At 42.5% G+C, this 15,454-nt stretch overlaps 1 protein-coding gene across 1 annotated transcript in view; it reads left to right on the top strand.

Annotated features, from left to right (window-relative positions):
- The window catches only part of LOC149451736 (alpha-2-macroglobulin-like protein 1), a 147,929-nt gene that overhangs the window by 67,926 nt on the left and 64,549 nt on the right, over positions 1 to 15,454 (top strand). The window contains exons 25-29 of the mRNA XM_089690334.1: positions 1,285 to 1,366; positions 1,490 to 1,646; positions 6,012 to 6,086; positions 8,697 to 8,859; positions 13,367 to 13,581. Coding sequence (XP_089546460.1) covers positions 1,285 to 1,366; positions 1,490 to 1,646; positions 6,012 to 6,086; positions 8,697 to 8,859; positions 13,367 to 13,581 — 692 coding nt within the window. The remainder of the gene's footprint in view (positions 1 to 1,284; positions 1,367 to 1,489; positions 1,647 to 6,011; positions 6,087 to 8,696; positions 8,860 to 13,366; positions 13,582 to 15,454) is intronic.

Raw genomic sequence — 15,454 nt, 5'->3', positions numbered from 1 at the left:
CAAAAGTGCCCATTTTGAAGGCTTATATGCAAGTTATTGGCCATTAAAGGGGTATGGAGACTTGGGGACTGCCCTGAGTGACATGAATTGGTGAAACATTTTTTTTTCAAAAAAGTACTGTTTTTAAAGAGGCAGTCGTTTTTCATTGCTTAAAGTAAACAAAAAAATGAAAAATTCCTGTAAATATCATGCCTGGGGGGTCCCCTTAAAATATCGGCAAAGTTGCACATCTGTACAATGTATAGAATCTACTGACATTTTTTCATAATTACATTTTTATTTTTAAAAAAACAGCGTTGGGTTCCCCCCTAATCCATACCAGACCTACCACTGGTTCCGCCCAATTGTTTACATCTGACCAGCAAATGTCAGATTGCGACAAGTGCTCGGAGGGTGCGGATGGGTTGGTGGGCGGAGGGTTTTTCTTCATTTCTGTGAGTAAGCGTTGTTTATATATACAGTGGGGCAAAAAAGTATTTAGTCAGCCACCAATTGTGCAAGTTCTCCCACTTAAAAAGATGAGAGAGGCCTGTAATTGGCATCATAGGTAGACCTCAACTATGAGAGACAAAATGAGAAAAAAAATCCAGACAATCACATTGGCTGATTTGGAAAGAATTTATTTGCAAATTATGGTGGAAAATAAGTATTTGGTCACCTACAAACAAGCAAGATTTCTGGCTCTCACAGACCTGTACCTTCTTCTTTAAGAGGCTCCTCTGTCCTGCACTCATTACCTGTATCAATGGCACCTGTTTGAACTTGTTATCAGTATAAAAGACACCTGTCCACAACGTCAAACAGTCACACTCCAAACTCCACTATGGTGAAGACCAAAGAGCTGTCGAAGGACACCGGAAACAAAATTGTAGACCTGCACCAAGCTGGGAAGACTGAATCTGCAATAGGCAAGCAGCTTGGTGGAAGACAGGGAGTATTCTCCCCTCTGTCTTCCACAATGTCCATAACACACTGCATAAGGCTGCTGTGTAAGCAGCCTTATATGGTGTGGGGTGTGGACTTAAACATGAGCCATGACTGGCCAAAGCCACCGTGACTTTGGCCAATCATGGCTCTCACAGTGCATTGTGCTGTGATTAACCAAAGCATTGCACCTGAACTGTGGTTAGGTGCATTGCTTTGGCCAATCATCATTCTCATAATGCACTGTGATAGTGCATATTGGATAGAGCGGAGAATGCATTTCAGAGTGACCCCTTTAAAATTTCAGATGTTCAATCCAGCTTGCCATTTCATTTGAGTTTGATTATCTTGTCCTACTAGGTTATGAAAGACAGCTGAACTTTCTTCGAGACGATTTTTCATTCAGCGCATTTGGGAAGAGTGATGAAGATGGTGATGTCTGGTAAGTTCAATGAGTTCCATCATGTAAAGTTTAGCACGCACTCATAGTAAACCATTAGCACAGGGTGACCAAGCATATTCTTATTTTCTATATCAAGCATATTCTTATTTTCTATTTTCTAAGGCTGACGGCTTTTGTGATGAAGTCTCTTCATGCAGCGTCTCCTTTTATCACTGTGGATAAGAAATATATTGAGGAGGCAGGAAAATGGCTGAAGGAGAACCAGCAACCAAGTGGAAGTTTTGGAAATAGGGGGAAACATTTCAGGACAACTTTACTGGTACAGTAATAAATTGAAAACAGTAGAGCAGTGCAAACTCCCTCTTATTCCTAGATTGTCCAAAAATTACATTAAATTAAAGGCTAGGTTCATCTTTTGGAACAAGTAACATGTTCAGTGTGACAGTGAGATCTTTTCCCTGGACCCACTGTCACTTTTTGAAAAGAACATGGCCATGCAGCCACTGCAGCTGATTCTGAATGAACTGCAAGAGTGCTGATAAGCATTCTCATAGTTCATTCACCAGCCCTGCAGCTTTCTAACAGACTGCCCATGTAAAGAGGTACGGGCAGAAAGCTGCAAGGCTTGTCTGCAGATGCCTGGCATTGCACCACTGATCACCGGTGTAATCAAGAAAAAATTATAAATACACATTTTTTTTACAGAAAACATATGAACATTTATTTTGTTTTCTGGAAAGGTGAACTTATCCTTTGTATCTAAATCCAAGAAAATTGTATTTTTTTTCTTTATTTTAACCTGACGATCCTGTTAGCAACACACTTCATATCCTATGGTGACAATGCTCACTCAATGTACTGTATCTGTGGAGTAGAAGCATTGTCTTCCTAGGACTAGAAGTGTGTTAGAGTTACAGGACACCTCCTCCTCATCTCATCTTTATAACATAGGGAGGTGCTGTTCTGTAGTCCACAAGGACATCTGAAAACAAACTTTTAACAGAACAACAGGGGCAGTGCATAAAGTAAAGGATTGAGGCTTGAAGGATTGTTGGCACTGATTAAACAGATACAACAAAATGTGTTCAGTGGTATTTCTACCAGACAAAAATGAAACAAATAATAGATGTTCCTTATTAGGGTTCACATACACTTTACACACTGGTAAACCAAATACAGTGTTATATTGGGTGTCTGGAGGTATTTAAAGTGTTTTAAATCCTTACCTATACCCAGTGAAATGACTGGCCTCGGGTGATAAACAGAAGTGAAACAAATCCTCCTACATAAGTTGTACCTGTTTATTTGCAGCAATTTGCCCTGTACATCCTTTTACAGCTCAAAGATGAAAAAGATTTCTCAGACTCACAAAACAGGGGGTGGGGAGCTGCAGTTACACACTGTACAAGTGCTCTGCGAGCTGAGTGAAGGGAAGGGACACAGAAACAGAGTTGTGGCTGTCAACCACAGGCTGTGTCCTGGAGATCCCTCCCCTTTCACCTTTTCTGCTATTGGTATCATGAAAACTTGTCATAAGTGATTCATGCTTATAGCAGAGGAACTAAACAGCAGAGAGAAATGACACATGGGGGGATATTTAATAAAACGCGTGCACTTAGATGCTGGTGCAGCTGTGGATGGTAACCAATCAGCTTCTAACTTCAGCTTGTTCAGATATGCTATGACAATAAAATCTAGCAAGGAAACCTACAACAAAGTCACTACTGCGCTGATCTTCTATCAAACCCTCAGGCTGGTTGGAACTTGTATTGCAAGTACAAAAATTGGTAATGCAGCTCTCTAGTTTCTCTGCAGGGTGGCAGAATAAGATCTGAGTAAAAGAAAAAGTAACAGAGAGCGCACAGCCGCCCTAGTGTAACTCCATTTATTAAGATTAAAATCATGAAAACACTTGCACTCACATAGTACAGTCATAAATAAGGCACTTCTGAAAAATGGTCGTCCTTTACTTCTCTCAAACCAGTGACATAAGCTGTGTAATGAGCTAGTGACAGCTCCCCTGGATCCTATTGCAGCTTGGCAGAGCATGCCACTGCTACTGTGCATGCGCTCGGGCCAGCCGGCGCACGCCTGATGTGTACGTCTCACTGCTCGGAGGAGAAGGGAGGAGGGAATGAAGAGAAGGGAAGAGGAAACATTAGCATGGTTGCTATGATGATGTGTTTCTGAGGCGTGGCCTCCTTTGTCAAGTCACGCCCACCTGTGTCACCCGGAGTCTTATATATAGTGCCAGTATGATCCTACTAGGGAACCTTAAAGGGGCAATTCCAAAGATGACCAAGGTGGGACCACAGCAACCGACAGTAGAATTAGCAACAGACCCTGCATAGGTCTAAAACATATACAGTATACAAAAGTATTGGGACATCCCTCCAAATCTTTGGATTCAGGTGTTCCAATTACCTCCATGGCCACAGGTGTATAAAATCAAGCACCTAGGCATGCAGACTGCTTCTACAAACATTTGTGAAAGAATGAGTCGCTCTCAGGAGCTCAGTGAATTCAAGCGTGGTACCGTGATAGGTTGCCACCTGTGTAATAAGCCCATCTGTGAAATTTCCTTGTCACTAAATTTTCCATAGTCAACTGTTAGTGATATTATAACACAGTAGAAGCAACTGGGAACAACAGCAACTCAGCCACGAAGTGGTAGGTCACGTTAAATGACAGAGCGGGTTCAGCACATGCTGAAGCGCACAGTGCGCAGACGTTGCCAACTGTCTGCAGAGTCAATAGCTAAAGACCCCGTAGAGAGCATCATAGAATGGGTTTCCATGGCCGAGCAGCTGCATCTAAGCCTTGCATCACCAAGTGCAATGCAAAGCGTCGGATTCAGTGGTGTAAAATACATCGTCCCTGGACTCTAGAGCAGTGGAGACGTGTTCTCTGGAGTGACCTCACAAATACGCTTCTGGAAGAATGGTCAAACATTCCCTTAGACACACTCCTAAACCTTGTGGACAGCCTTCGCAGAAGAGTTGAAGCTGTTATAGCTGCAAAGGGTGGGCCAACTCAATATTGAACCCTACGGACTAAGACTGGGATGCCATTAAAATTCATGTGCGTGTAAAGGCAGGCGTCCCAATACTTTTTGCAATACTGTATAGTGTACTTACAGCATGCATATGGATATCTTTCTCTCCAAAAATGATGCAGGAATAACCCTTTCATTAAGAAATATTAATAAATATTTTACAAATAATAATGAGTATTATATAATATTTTAATAAATGCAAACAGAGTGTTCTGGTGTAACTCATAACCTAACCTCATGATATGCGACCTATGGCCATGGCTGATGGACCTTGCCGCTTTGACACACTGACTGGTAAATATTAGATCAAGGTATTGATTTCAAGTTCCTCATTTAACCCTTCAGGGGACATTGTATTCTTTGAAAATCCAAAATGTCTCACACTGACAGAGTCTGGAAAATCTCTCACCCTCAGGCACTGACATGGGGATAGCTTCTATACCAAAGAGCTCTAAACCCTGGGTACTCCCAACATGTAAAGTACAGAAACGGCAGGGAACATTATGCTTATCCCCTTTCTGTTCTATAAACCACTGGTGTTCACTAAATCTTTTGCGCATGATGCGCACTGTCCTTCTAACATAGTAAAGCCCACATGGGCACCTGAGGCCATATACAACAAATTGTGTTCCATAGCTAATAAACTGTTTGATTTGGAATAGCTTACCATCCTTCCTTGTGAAGGTTTTTTGGCCATTATGTATAAAAGGGCAAGACTTACATTTACTGGACTTACATTTATAAGATCCTATTCAATTATGAAATGTGGGAATGTCCTGTACCAAGCCCCACTTATCTCTAATACCACTGGGAGCAACAGTATTTTTTACGTTGTTAGCTCTCCTGAATACTACTCTAGACGCACTAGGAAGTACTTTATTTAGAACAGGGTCCTGTTTCAATATTGGCCAATGCTTCTTTATGGCCCTTTTAATTGCCCAGTGTTGGTAATAAAAAGAGTTTTAATAAACTTGTTCAATTTATTTGGATTGGCTGGGTACAGTGTGGGCCTTTTCACACTGATGCACTTTTGATACCCTTTTGACTTACAATGAAAGGTGCCACCAAAGATACAGCTTGCAGGACGCTTCAAAGCGCAGTGCACTTTCAGTGTGAACAGTTACATAGGATTTAATGGGGAATTGCTTGGGAAATTGCGGCAGAAGTGTACCAGTGTGAAAGGGGCCTGTCTCTGTATACCCAACCATTACAGGAATCACCTGGAGGATCGGCCACCCAATGGCTGTTTATCCAGTGCCATTCATGAACAGCACTGGGTAAATAAACAGCCACTGATCCACCATTGAAAAATGTAGAATGGTACACAAGAGGTTTAAGCAGTTAAAGCAACAGTTTTTTTAAAGGTTTACATAAATAAAAGCTGACCATTGTAAGCACTCCTGTCAGTGGTGAATGGTTAGTTTCAACCCTCTAACTGCCACTTTTGCTGGGTAGCTTTTAAAGGAAGTTGAAAAGACTTACTGGCTAATCACAGGTGAAAAAAAAAAGAAAAAGATGAATTATTTTTTGTATCTTGATATATAGATCAAGATATGACCAGAGCAATCTATACAGAGAAGGGGGAAAGTGTGTACAAGTTTAATAATTGTGATACTTCTTCTATATTAGGGGGAATTGAATGATACAATTTGGCTATCTGCTTACGTCATAATGACTTTTCTGGAGACAGGATGGCCTGAGGAGGTGCGTAGCTCTTTCAACAATTTTTATTATAACCCAAGAACAGGAATACTGAAGGTGTTAAAATGCTGGTATGCAACTGATCTGAGCAAAGCTTGCATTCACTATGTTGACTATTACAGTGGCAATGAGACATATTTCAAATGGTTTTCCTGTTTCTTGTAAAATGTACGGAAATCTCAAGCTGGGATGGACAGAAATACAAATCCTATTGGGAGAGATAATATTAAAATGTGTAGGGGGCTTTTTTATAGTACATACCAGGGGCCGTCCAGGATACCAGGGCCATCTTAATAACATCAAGGGCCCCTGGGCAAAATAGTGCACTGTGGCCAATACCAGCCTACAGGGCCATCTTAATAGTATAAAGGGTCCCTGAGCAAAGCAAAGCACTAGGGCCCCTACTGGTCTGCCCTAATTTATGCACCTACTCCCGAGACTTAAGCTACAGATAGTTGATAGAATTAAACATATATTTATTACTACTTTCAATAAAATCAATTTTAAAAAAGAAGAAAACATGCCATAAATGTAAGACTAATCAACACACATATCCAAACAATATAAAAAGTCAGTAGAGCAAAAGACAGGGGATCATAAGGGCAGAGTATGGAGAGGCGGAAGGCACAGTACAGGGAGGACGCAGGACTGCACAGTATGAGGGGGATCAGGAGGATACAATACTGGGATCAGGAGAGCACAGTAAAGTGGGAGCAACAGGGCACAACACTAGGGTCAAAAGAACACAGTACACGGAGGGTCAGGAGGGCACAGTACAGAGGGGGCAAGAGGGAACAGTAATGGGGGGGACAGGGAGGACTGACCATTTGGAAACTCGGGCACTGCCCAAGGTCCCGGGGTCAGTAGGGGGCCCCATGAGATGCCCCTGGTACCTATTTCATAGGCTTTTTTGAGTTTGAGCAAGGACACAGGGGCCCCATGATCTCCTATTGCCCGGGGGCCCCATGAGTTGTCAGTCCACCCCTGGGGGGGTTCAGGAGGGCACAATACTGGGGTCAGTACAGAGGGGGTAGGAGGGCACAGTACAGGAGGGTAGAAAAGCACAGTACAGAAGGGGTTGGAGGGCACAGTTCAGGGGGAGGGTCAGGAGGGCACAATACTAGCATCAGGAGAGTACAGAGAGGGAAGGGAGCTGAGTATGGGGAGGTTAGAGGGCACAGTACAGGGGGGATGGTCAGAAGAGCACAATACTGGCATCAGGAGAGCCCAGTACAGAAGGGGTAGGGGGACACAGTACAGAGGGAATAGAAGGGCACAGTACAGGGAGGTAGAAGAGCACAATACAGGGATGGAAAGGTGTGGAGGGGCAGGAGGACACACTATGGAGGGGCAGTAGGGCACAGTTTTGGTGGGGTCAAGAGGGGACAGGACAGGGGAGAAGGACATGAAGAGCAGGAGACCACAGTACAGGGAGGCAGGAGTGTACAGTATAGGGGGGTGGGAGGGCACAGTACAGGGGGGCAGGAGGACACAGTACAAGGGGACATGAGGGCACAGTACGGGGGGTTCAGGAGGGCATTATACTGGGGTCAGGAGAGCACAGTACAGGAGGGCAGGAAAGTACAGTACAGAGGGGGTTGGAGGGCACAGTACAGGGGCGCAAAAGGACATGGTGGGGGTCAGGAGGGCACAGTGCAGGGGGAGGGCACAATACTGGCATCAGAAGAGTAGACAGACGGCAGGAGGGCAGAAAAGCATAGCACTGAGGATGTTGGAGGGAACAGTACAGGGGAAGGGTCAGGAGAGCACAATACTGGCATCAGCATATTACAGTACAGAGGAGGCAGGGGGCGCAGTACAGGAGGGCAGAAAAGTACAGTACAGAGGGGGTAGTAGGGCACAGTTTGGGTTGAGTCAGGAGGACACAGTACAGGGGGCAGAACGGCACAGTACTGGGGTTCAGAAGGACACAGTAGAGAGGGGCAGGAAGGCACAGCACGGGGGGGTGGGAAACCACAGTGCAGGGGGCAGGAGTGCACAGTACAGGGGGGGTGAGGGAGAGCACAGTACAAGAGGCAGGGCGACACAGTATGCGGGGGCATGAGGGCACCCTACAGGGCAAGTAGGGGGGCACAGGACAGGTCTTGGGAGGGAACAGTATGAGGGAATAAAGGGACACAATACAGGGGAGCACGAGGTCACAGTATGGGGGGGGGGAGCAGGAGAAGCACAGTATATCTCTGTATGAAAGTTAAACAAAGATTTTAAAAAAGACACACAATAATGTAGCAATGGATTCATTAAATGTAGCAGCACTCAAACAGGGAGAGGGAGGGACAACACTTAGGGTCAATTCAGTATACTCTGTGCAAATATATTGTAAAAGAACTAGCTGACAGAAGGAAAAACAGAGAAAGCAGAATGAGCAGAGAGGTGAGCTAATCACTCTTCTGCTGCTCTATCATGGTCCAGTGTGCAAACTGGTAGCAGAGTGGTGCTGTAGTGTATTCCTTCACTGTACAAGAGAAAGTGGCATTAATTGGTAAAGCTTGAACACATATCTGGATTATTGTGATGTCTAAATACAGCCTTGTCATCATCCTGTTTTGAGACCTCTCTGTACTACATAAAGCTACATTTTGTCTCTTCCAGGATCAGATGGTACAAAATGCTATGTCATTTCTTCGGAACAGCATGCCCATGGTGGACAGCCTGTATACGAAGTCTCTCCTTGCTTATACATTCACCCTGGTGAGAGATTATGAGACCAGAGAAATTCTTCTACAGGATCTGCATGACAGAGCAGTGAAAGCAGGTGATACAATCATATATCTGTACACTGTGATAACCTGCTATGGTTTGAATGCTTTCTTTATCAGAAGATTCACAGGGACGTATTACCATTATATGTATATGTAAAATTTATACTGAGATGAGGAAATCACTTACAGAGCTCTTTTTATTGTAGTTCATGCCATAGCACTTCTAAATATTTTTGCTGTAGATCAAGACACACATGTACTATATTGCCAAACGTATTGGGCCCCCCCTCCAAATCACTGGATTTAGGTGTTCCAATCACCGCAGTGGCCAAAGGTGTATAATTTCAAGCACCTAGGCATGCAGACTGCTTCTAGAAACATTTGTGAAAGAATGGGTCGCTCTCAGGAGCTCAGTGACTTCAAACATGGTACAATGATAGGTTGCCACCTGTGCAATAAGTCCATCCATGAAATTTCCTTGCTACTAAATATTCTACGGTCAACTGTTAGTGGTATTGTAACAAAGTGGAAGCAACTGGGAACAACAGCAACTCAGCCACGAAGTGGTAGGCCACATAAAATGAAAAAGCAGGGTCAGCACATGCTGAAGTGCGCAGAAGTTGTCAACTGCAGAGTCAATAGCTAAAGACTTCCAAACTTCATGTGGTCTTCAGATTAGCACAGCAACAGTGCATAGAGAACTTCATGGAATGGGTTTCCATGGCCGAGCAGCTGCATTGGAGCCTTACACCACCAAGTGCAATGCAAAGCGGCGGATGCAGTGGTGTAAAGCACGCCGCCACTGGACTCTAGAGCAGAGGAGACGTGTTTTCTGGAGTGACGAATTACACTTCTCTGTCTGGCAATTCCGATGGACGTGTCTGGGTTTTGCAGTTGCCAGGAGAACGATACTTGCCTGACTGCATTGTGCCAAGTGTAACGTTTGCTGGAGGGGGGATTATGGTGTGGGGTTGTTTTTCAGGGGTTGGGCTTGGTCCCTTAGTTCCAGTGAAGGGAACTGTTAAGGCATCAGCATAGCAAAACAATTTGGACAATTTCATGCTCTCAACTTTGTGGGAACAGTTTGGGGATGGCCCCTTCCTGTTTCAACATGACTGCGCACCAGTGTACTTCTCCTCTGACATCAATGCCTGACCTCACAAATGAGCTTCTGGAAGAATTTTCAGACATTCCCATAGACACACTCCTAAACCTTGTGGACAGTCTTCCCAGAAGAGTTGAAGCTGTTATAGCTGCAAAGGGTGGGCCAACTCAATATTGAACCCTACGAACTAAGATTGGGAGTTCATTAAAATTCATGTGCGTGTAAAGGCAGGCGTCCCAATACTTTTCCCAATATAGTGTTTGAGATCTTTGGTTTCCACAGCTGTAAAGCTCTCAGACAGTGAACATGAGGCCATAATGTAAATTTTACATTTCAGTCCAATTATTTTTTTAGCTTGCTGCAAAGTCTACTACCTAAAGGATAAGTTCACCTTTAGGAAATATTACATGTTACACCTGTATTTAGGGTGTAACATGTTCTAGCTTCTGCCCCCAGATCCCCTTTCCCTTTTGACAGTGGGCGGGGGTTCTTCTCCCTACAGCCACTGTCACATTTAAAATTGTAATGGCTGGGTGAGGCTCCACCTTCACAGATATCTCATTCATCCACAGGGATCTGTAAATGAATAAACCACCCCTGCAGATGGACTTGTAATTCTCAACGGACTGCGAGAGTGCTGATCAGCAAGCTCATAGCCTATTCATTCTTTCTCCAGCTTTCTACCTGAAAACCTGTACAGAGGTAAAAGCAGAAAGCTGCAGGGAGAGTGTGCAGGAGCATGATATTTCACCTGCAATCTGCTGATCACAGGTGCAATGCTTTGCAGGCTCCTGTAGAAAAAAGTAATAAATGCACATTTTTTTCCTGCAAAAACATATGCATTTATTATTTTTACTTAAAAGGCGAATGTATCCTTTAAACTGTAATGTAGAGTGGCAGTTAAAGTAGAAATTAAGGATTTTTTTTCATTTTGGATAGAGTAAGGAAGAGTTTTAATTTCAACTATCAGGTTTTTTTTCTTTTTGGCGCATTTCTGACCCCATAAACGTCAATGAGAACACCTAAAAATTGATGACTTGAGATTTTTGTGGTGTGTTTTCCGACCAAACAGCAGCTGTCCACCCCTAATCTCCTTCCCCTCGTGCTTTCTATTGGCTACAACAAAGGCACCCGATGCTTGAACACAAATATATAGTGCTTGTAATGCACTTCTAAAATGCTTTTATATGCTTGCAACACTCTCATATAGAACACGTGAAAATCACTCGACTCAGGTGTAAATACAACCTTACTGCTCTGGTGACAACTCAAAATTTGGGATTTTCCTTCACTTTCATTTTTGGTGATAAAAGTAAACAGGATAAATACAGAGGATGACGCAATGACAGCAATGAAAACCTAACCGGAGTTTGAATCCATTCTCCACTCTGACTATTAGAAAAGGATTTGCCTTCAGTCCTACTACAAGGTTAAGCACTCAGCTGCACAAACCCAGGTTCTTTGAAGCTGGCCATACACTATACAATTGGATTGTACCATTTCTACACAATCATCTTTGGATCTACCAAAACCATGTAATCTGAGGACAAATCTAAACAATACTTTCAATTCGTATCCAGTCAGTCAGGCCATTGTACTTAGTTGATGATAATCAGAAGATTGTACAATCATATTGTATAGTGTATGGTCAACTTAAGGCCCTTTTCATAAAGGGTGCTGTAGGACTGTGTTGGGCAGCTATTCTCAGTCCCACCACAAGACAAAGCAAAATACCTTGCATTCTATCTGGCCAGTTCACATCACCACATTGTGGTGGTCCACGCAGAAAAAATTGTACAGCATGCACTGCAATACAGACAATAAAAATTATTGAAATGTCACTATGTGACATTTTAACCACTTGCCTTTGGATGATTTTGCAAATATGACCAGGGCTTTTTTTGTTATTCCGCACTGCACTACTTTAACTGGTAAATTACTTGGTCTTACACCACTATAACTGTATGAAATTAAATTTATATCATTTTTTCAAACAAATAGAGCTTTCTTTTGGTAGTATTTAATCACCATTGGTTTTTTAAATTTTTTGCTATATAAACAAATTAAAAACAGAACATTTTGAAAAAACACATTTTTCTTTTTCTGTTATAAAAATTTGCAAATAAATAATTTTCCTTCATAAATTAAGTTCAAAATGTATTCTGCTACATTTCTTTGGTAAAAATAACCAAAATCGGTGTATAATATTTAGTCTGTGTGAAAATTTTAGCGCCCACAAACTATGGTGTGTGTGTGTATATATGTGTGTGTGTATATATATATATATTATTATTATACAGTATTTATATAGCGCCAGAAGGTTTGCTCAGCACTGTACAATATAGTGGGGGACAGAACATGAGACAATACAGTAACAAAACAAAACACAAGGGGTTCCAGGGCCCTGCTCTTTCGAGCTTACAATCTAGGATATATATATATATAAAATTTTTAAATTTACTTATTTAATTGAAAATTTGATCTGTTCCGTGTACAGCGCTGACAGCCTAGCTCATTTCTTGAGGTCCTGAAATGCCAGAACAGTAAAGATAACCCCCAAATGACCCCTTTTTGGAAAGCAGACTGTCCAAGATATTTAGCAAGAGCCATGGTGCGTTTTTTAAAGTTCTATATGTTTGTCACAATTTTTGGGAAAATCAGGACATGTCCCAATGTCACCAGTGCAGTACAGCATCATATGAGTGGTGTTGCGGTGATCAGGAATACTGACTGGTGAACGTATGTAAATAAATAAAAAAAAGGAAAAAAGTTTTAAATAATTTTTTATTCTGTTTTTTTTCAACATTTTTTCCCACAACTTCTTTTTTTTTTTTTTTTTTTATTTTACTCACTTTCATCAGAGTTGTTCAGTGTCACCATGACACTGTACTCCTCTGTGAGGGTGATCACGGATTTTTTTTACAAGGTTATTGCTTATAATAGTGATGATCACTGTTATAAGCAATAGTTAAAGTTGTCATGAATGGCTTTCCATTTGTGACTGCTTACTTACGGTTGACATGCTGTAATTGGCTACAGCTGATCACATGGTACAGGTAGCCAACTACCAAGGTACCAAGCTACCATGTGATAGCTGTGGGCAACTGCGCATGATTCGCACTGGTACGTCAACTGGCCTGGCTGCACAGCCCAGCTGAAGTAAATGTACTGTAGGTGGGCAACAAGTGGTTAATAACATTCATAAAAAGTACATATTGCAATGTGCTGTGATGGGCACATCAGCACTGCAATCATTCTACCACACAGAGGTGGCTGCGTTCTAATGCAGTTGCTGGTGTGAACTAGCATATAAGGCTTCCTTCCTAGAGTGCATTCCAACACCTGAATTCAGCCCTAAAAAAAGGGAGGTTGTGTTCAGAAATATATGCACACTGTGTTTTTAGGACTCACTACTTTCACATTTTCTTTCCTTCTTTTTTTGATGTTGTTTTTAGGAGGAGAAACTTATTGGCCAGCAAATCCAGATAATCTTCACAAAAAGTCAGCATGGTCCGAGCCTAATTCTAATGAGGTAGAATTGGCATCCTATGTGCTTTTGGCACATCTATCTTTGGACACCCTTACGATGGAGGATATCGTCAAAGCTTCTCCCATAGCTAAGTGGATTGCCAAACAGCAGAACCTGCATGGGGGGTTTGCTAGTACTCAGGTTGGAAAATGTAACTTGTATAGTATGTATCAGGGTTGCTGGACTGTTTTATATAACTGGTGCCTGGTAAAAGTGGATGCCTGCTTAGGGTTTCACTGTCATTTATATGCCCACCATGGGGGTAGATACATTGCTCAGCCTACCTGTGGGAAGGTGCAGCATGGTGTGGTGGAGTAATTACACAGACTCTGGTTGTAATAATAATAACTTGTAATAAATGGAAGGCGCAACTCAACAGACAACCTAACAGGAGAATACCACGCCAAGGATTCGCTCACGATTCCAAATTACTTGTATACACAGCAGGTTCAGATGCACCAACACCATCTGTCTCAGAGGGCAGGATGTGGCCTGGCCTGTCCATTCCTAATGGGGAGACTTCTGAATTGGATGGTGTGTCCCCAGCCTCCTCGTCAGGAACCTCTCCCTACCGCTACCACTTTCCCTGACAGATGGGTGCTCTTTCCCCTCCTAACCACTTTGCGTAATGCATGCCAAAACCTGGGGGCAGAGACTTAAAAAGCTTCTGCTGACCCAAGATGGCTGCCAGGGGTCACCTAAATGCAGGGTAGCCAACAGGAACTCTGCCTCAGGGGACCTGGAAACCAGAGAGAAACTAGGTTTCTCCTGACTTCCTCTCCAGCTGTGGTTTGAACGTCACCAGCAGTGGAGAAAGCAGACTGAACCTGCCTACATACTTCTAATAAACTGGAAAGGGTTTCCTTAAAAATATTATTAGAAGTACAAAAAATACAATACAAAACATTTTCCCACTGCACCAAGTTCTGCACTCAGTCCCACTGTATTTTCTTGCACAGGCTCCACTTATATAAAAAAAAAACAAGAGTAAGCTTTACATTTTTTAAACATAAGCACCACATGTTTGTACTCTGCAGTTTCAGACACCAGACTATGCAAAAATGAGATTTATTATAATATCTAAAGTTTGGAATTCTAACAGATGCCCACAGTCCAATTATTCTTAGTTTTTCTACTCAATCAATAGGAAACATGTTAGGAAGGTTTATTATTGAGAATAATATTAACAACTAGAAAAGCTACAATTTCTGGGGAAATTGTGTGAAGTGTTCTTGCCTCCATCAGTAGTCTACAACTGGAATGGATGGAGTGACTGGGTGGAGTGGCTTGAGCTGGGTGGCGTGAGTTGCAAACAAATGGTCATTTTGGGAAAACTATCAGGACTATGGCTTAGCCATGGACATTTTTAGTGGCAGCAGGGATAGCTGAACGTTTTGATATAAGATTTGTGTAGGTGGGCTTGAAAATGAGGGAGTGATGGCAGTTTAGAAATCATGTCCTAATTTTTCAGCTCACACTCTAGCTTTTGTCACTCTGCTGCCTGCTCACACACCTGGGTTCCTATGGCAACTCACTCTACAGCAAGGGCAGAGAAGAGCGGTGAAAAACAAACTGCTCCAACTTGCTCACTTCACTGGCGATTGCCATCTTCAAACGGTTGTAGTTTAAAAATTATAAATCCTACACCGAAGGGTTTTATATTGTGAGAATCACAAGACCCAGACCTACATTTTGATGCAAAGTATGTCTCTGAAATATTAAAAATGAAGGCACAGTCGCAGTTTAGAAATTGCCCTTCAAATTTGAGATGGCTAGAGTGGAGTTTCAATGAATGTCAATGGGCGGCGTGAGTTGCAAACAAATGGTCATATCATGAAAACTGTCAGGACTATGGCTTAGCCGTGGACATTTTTAGTGGCAGCAGAGATAGCTGAACGTTTTGATATAAGATTTGTGTAGGTGGGCTGAATGTTTTGATATAAGATTTGTGTAGGTGGGCTTGAAAATGAGGGAGTGATGGCAGTTTAGATATCATGTCCTGATTTTTCAGCTC

Source organism: Staurois parvus, unplaced genomic scaffold, assembly GCF_062004578.1.
Source record: "Staurois parvus isolate SC_StPar_1 unplaced genomic scaffold, SC_StPar_1.0 ptg000525l, whole genome shotgun sequence".
NCBI classification, from domain to species: Eukaryota; Metazoa; Chordata; class Amphibia; order Anura; family Ranidae; genus Staurois; species Staurois parvus.
This window is presented reverse-complemented; position numbering and strand designations above follow the sequence as displayed.